This window comes from Montipora capricornis, chromosome 14 (assembly GCF_036669925.1).
Source record: "Montipora capricornis isolate CH-2021 chromosome 14, ASM3666992v2, whole genome shotgun sequence".
Classification (NCBI taxonomy): Eukaryota; Metazoa; Cnidaria; class Anthozoa; order Scleractinia; family Acroporidae; genus Montipora; species Montipora capricornis.
In genome coordinates, this window is record NC_090896.1 from 46022046 (window position 1) to 46027045 (window position 5000).

The 5000-nt window shown below is 38.6% G+C and overlaps 1 protein-coding gene across 1 annotated transcript in view; it reads left to right on the top strand.

The window, feature by feature from the left end:
* The first annotated feature begins 4354 nt into the window (after positions 1-4354).
* Positions 4355-5000, top strand: part of LOC138032445 (beta-1,3-galactosyltransferase 1-like) — a 3027-nt gene continuing 2381 nt past the window's right edge. Inside the window, exons 1-2 of the mRNA XM_068880125.1 lie at positions 4355-4648; positions 4837-5000. The exon at positions 4837-5000 is cut by the window's right edge and continues 2381 nt beyond it. Coding sequence (XP_068736226.1) covers positions 4973-5000 — 28 coding nt within the window. The 5' untranslated portion in view covers positions 4355-4648; positions 4837-4972. The remainder of the gene's footprint in view (positions 4649-4836) is intronic.

The window sequence follows — 5000 nt, forward strand, 5'->3', positions numbered from 1 at the left end:
AATCTGGGAACTGCAACACTGTCCGGTCTCCAAAGGTCTTGCACCGGCCAGTGAATAAATATTCGGGGCACCCAACGAGTAATTTCAGGAAATATCTTTTCGTTCGGAATGGTTGGCTAGACATTTTCGAATATTCGAACTCAAACTTTCGCAGCGCACTACGATTTTGGACATTTTCAGCAGAGATTTCCTAGGTATTTAGAAAAAGTAGTGAAGGGTCTGAAGAGTGCTTAGAAATTGCGAAACAATGTTGAAGAATTCTACAATTTTACTCAACTGAGTGATAGTTAAATAGCATAAAATTTGACGATTTATAACTTGTATCATTTTCGCCAAAGTTGAGAATCGGCATATTATGAAGCAATCCCCTAAAATTTTCGGAATTTTTTTTTTTCACCAGACCTGTCACGATTTTTAACACTTTCGGAAGTGGCAAAAATGCCATCTAGAAATTTCTACATACCTGAAGTTCTTCTTGGTAGAACATCCGAACCGATGAAAACACTAACCCGATAAACTCACCAAACCAGCTTTTAAAGCATTTTGGAAACTGACAAATCAAATTTGAAGACATCCGGTTTTTGGGATCCCCTGGATTTTGTGATACAGTGATCAGTGTGGATTCTTTTCTCGTGTTTCCCACAGACTGTCTGTTTTTCTTTCGAGGTGCAACAATTTCCGCAAAACGTGATTCCATTATCTCAGGGTCAGAGAAATTAGAATCCAAATGAAGTTTACAGCTTAACGAGATGCTTCTGTGAAGCATACACTGGGTTGCCTGTGGTACGTGCTACAGAAAATCAGAAGGCACTGAATTGTGTGGTATTGAAATACAGCATTCCAGTCTCTGAAGAACAACAAATAAAAGAGAAGCGAGAAACATTGGCTTCTGGGCTGACATGTTGATATTTTCAAGTTCCCTCACAACTTCTGTTTACCACAAGTGTGCCCTCTGAGCATCTGACAGCTTTCTAATACTAAAGTTCACTGAAACTAAGCCCTGCCGGGCGGGGTTAGTGTTTGGATGGGAGACCAAGACAACATTCCCCTCAAAAAACAGAAGCATCGGACCGAAAATACTATTAACTCTAACAAATGCGAACTCAGCAAGGTACAGATCTTGTTAGCTTGCTTTATGCAAAACAAATATTGATGAAAAAGCAAATAACTATTGATACACAGTTTCCAGAAAGAGCAGAAGGAAGTTTCCCGGACGGTCGATCGAGAATAAAATATTTACGACATGAAAACAACATTAATTTTGAACCGTGAATATAGAATATAAAAAGTTACGATCAGCGACAAACATTTTGTGAGATTTTTGCTACGTTCAAGTAAATTGCAAAATCGAAAGTGACATGGCCGGAATTCAGCGGGTGCTGTGATTAAGTTACCGCGGCATGTTTACTCGCCAAACAGTGAAGCATCTGTGTCAAATGATGGCAAGATACCGGGTTTTTGTAAGTTTCTTTTTCTGGCAAGTGTTATAAAGTTTGACAATGAAATGAGCGAAGTCAAAACAAAGATCACAATCGCCCAACTCTTGTTTATGCAAAGTCAAAATTTACTCTCCAAGACGCGTACGACGTTATTATCAACAGGTAATTCCATCATTCTGGAAATAGCAGCTACTTTATTATTCATCTGCGTCACAAGTTTTCACTGATTTTGGGGCTCATTTTGTTGAAACTCAAGCACACTTTCAACAGGCCTGTGAACCCTTCCTGCTTACAGAGCAATACTAAAAAACTTCTCCCATATCACATTTCAACCTTAAGCTCGAAAATTCAATACACAACATGATATTATAATTCACAAAGGCAGAAAATACCACAGAATCCTTTTCCAGCGAAAGTTTTATTAAAACTTACAACATATTTGCTCTTAGAGGCGAAAATCTCTTCCTATTTCATTGCGTGCGTGAAGACAAGAAACTCAATTGTGTCAAATTACCATGTACTTCAGGTAAATAATGCTCACTTTGATTTCGTCTCGACGGGCATTAGATTGTTGTCGAAGTCCAGTACTCGTCGCTTTTGAGATTCATGCCTAGTTTATCCAACTGACTTTCCATTATTGAGCTCCATAAGGGTATATTTTGTTTAAGAATCCACTAAAACGCCATTCGCGTTACATGACTTTCGACGCCATTGCAGGCTAAGTTAATGATTCTACTGTGTCCACCAGAGAAATCTACGCAGTTCCACTACCCTCTCGATCCTACGAAAATAAGCGCAGAAGGCTCTATGCACCAAGAAACCACTATACCAGGGAGAGGACAGGCAAGACTTTTACCGACACGGAAAAAAAATACTAAAAAAAACAACGGAAATCTACCTACTTTCCGACTGGGTTTTGCAACCCAGTAATTAAGACCATTTCTGCCTTTTGGTTTGTCACTCAATTTGAAAGTTCAAGTTAGAGTTATTAATAAAGAGTTTCGTACTGTGAGATTAAAATCTTTTATTAAAGAGTTCAAATCATGACAATTCTGAACATTGCTTGAGCAGTAATAAAAGGAAATGCCTTAAAAATTCAGACTTGAAGGGGGTTTTTTACTACTGTACTGATTCAGTGCTCTGGTCCAGTTGAACCATCTTCTGGTAGGTGGTCATATTGTGAGTTTGTATCAAACCCATAAAAAGAATACTGATTTAACAGGATTTTTTTTTGCAGAAAGACTTATTTTTTTGATGGAAATGAGTCATTAAAGAAATGGGTTTCAAGAATAACAAAACATCATTACACATCCTTCCGAGGGTAGCAAGATATGATGGAGCTGAGAAGCAAAAATAGATTTGAATACATTTAATTATTTGTGGCCTTTGAATCCAACAATAATAGTTGCAAACTACATGACTTGTATAATAACAATTTTATTATTAATTATTGTAGGGTTATCCAGGCTACCCAGGAGGGCAGGCTGATCCTTTGTATGGTTATTTTTCTGCAGTTGCTGGCGCTGTGAGTGTGAAATGTTCTAAATATTGTATGAATAACAAATTGATCAGTCACAAGTTGCCTCTGTCTAATTGATCACGATAGAGTCTGACTGTCCTTTTCTAATAAGAAGAAAGAAATGAACAATACTCTATTTTTTTTTAGAGTGGCAGGCTTTATTTGAAGTATATTATTGTCAAAAAAATGAATGTGCCACTTATTGAACGACGTACTATTAATCTAATGGTAGCTCTCTTTACATATACAGTGTACAATCTTCCTCACCTCATCATCTTCATCAATTTGAAATCTTTTTTTTGCTTGTAAACCGTTTTATTTTCAACTCTGTTTGAGGCCATAAAACACGATGGTGCGATTTCGCACAATCGACCTCAAATCGCATCCGATCGCACAATTCACGAAAAATCGAAAATGAAACATAAATCAACACGTTTCTTAGAAATTCCTGCATAAATACGCCATTTTTAAGATTTTTCTTGGAAAAAGGCTAAAAAAACTTTGTCACCTTCGATTTCGTAAACATTCGAAGTTCAAGGCTTTATTTTTCATGTCGGGGACCTGGTACGAGTCTCCTCTTCTATTGGTGCAACACAAACACACGCGCCTATATACACACACACTGAAATGACACAGTTGCCTTCTCTTAGAGAAGAGATTTGTGAAAAATAAGCGAAGTTGTAAGTTTTTTTTTCGGCAAAATGTAGTTTCTTTCGTTGAAAACTGATAAAAACTTACTCATGGATAAGTTTGTTGTGAAAAAACGCTCGCTTTTTTTTTCTTCGACGAAGAAGGAAGTTCCCACCTTCCGCCCAATCTGACAGCTCACGATCGAGCAAGAAAGTACCTCACAGGTACGGTCCACGTGGACGATGGACTGATGTTTTCTCGTCGTGCAATATTAGGGCCTTTTATACGAGAGAAAAAGCCGCCGCGGCTTACTCTGGCCACGGTGTACAAAATACGCAAAAGGAACTATTTATACGAATATATATTCCCAGGTCAATATAAGCCGCGGCTTGAAAAAGACGTGAACGTAGATTTTGTACCATTTATACGGGGTGAACATTCGAGTCTTCTGTAAGCCGCCAGTTATAAAACAAGCTTAAAATTATTTATCGCATAATTGGCCTTTCTAATCGCACAATCTTTCCTGAAAAAATCGCATAATTTTTGCTTTTTTAATCGCACCCTATCAGAAGGCCTGATGCAATTACAAAGGCAACAGTTTCTCTGCAGTTATTTTAAGACCCTGAGTGTTGGTCTGGCCGGAGTCAAACTCATGACCCTCGCATGGCAGCCAGATGCTCAACCAACTGAGCCACTTGTGCTTCCTGTAGGAAGTTTAATTTAACCCATTGACTCCGGAACCCCCTCCTCGTTGCCAAGCGAAGCCTTGATATTTGTACATTTTCATTTTAGCTTTAAAACAAAGGAAAACCATGCAAGGGTCTTTTCACAGTTTGTTTCTGCCTTCAAGGCCACGTGCGTAATTGCTGTAGTCATTTGGGCTGTCACGCAATGGACTAAAAGCGTTGCGTGACAACGAACACTGGATGTTTTCTGCTCATCAAACTCTTCACCATGATCCTCTTTTGTCTTTTTCTTTTATTGTAAGCCATTTAAGTAGGCCATTGTAGCTCATTGTAGGTCATTTTAGCTCATTGTGGGTTATTGTAGATCACTGTAGGTTATTGTACATCACTTTAGGTCATTGTAGCTCATTGTATGCCATTGTAGGGCTCTCTTAGTAGCTCATTGTAGGTCGTTAGCTAATTTTAGCTTATAATGTACCTCATTGTAGGTCATTGTAGATCACTGTAGGTAATTGTGGGTCATTGCAGATCATTGTAGGCCATTGTTTGTAGATCACTGTAGGTCATTCCTTGTTTTAGTAACTACGCTGATTTATCGCAGTCTTAGCTTGACTTGCGTGACGAAGGCAAAACTCCATAACGAGGTAGACTGCTCTACTTGGCCGAAGTCACGCAAAACACCGACTGAAAGTCGAGAAATGCCATGCCGTCCTGGAAAACAGAAAA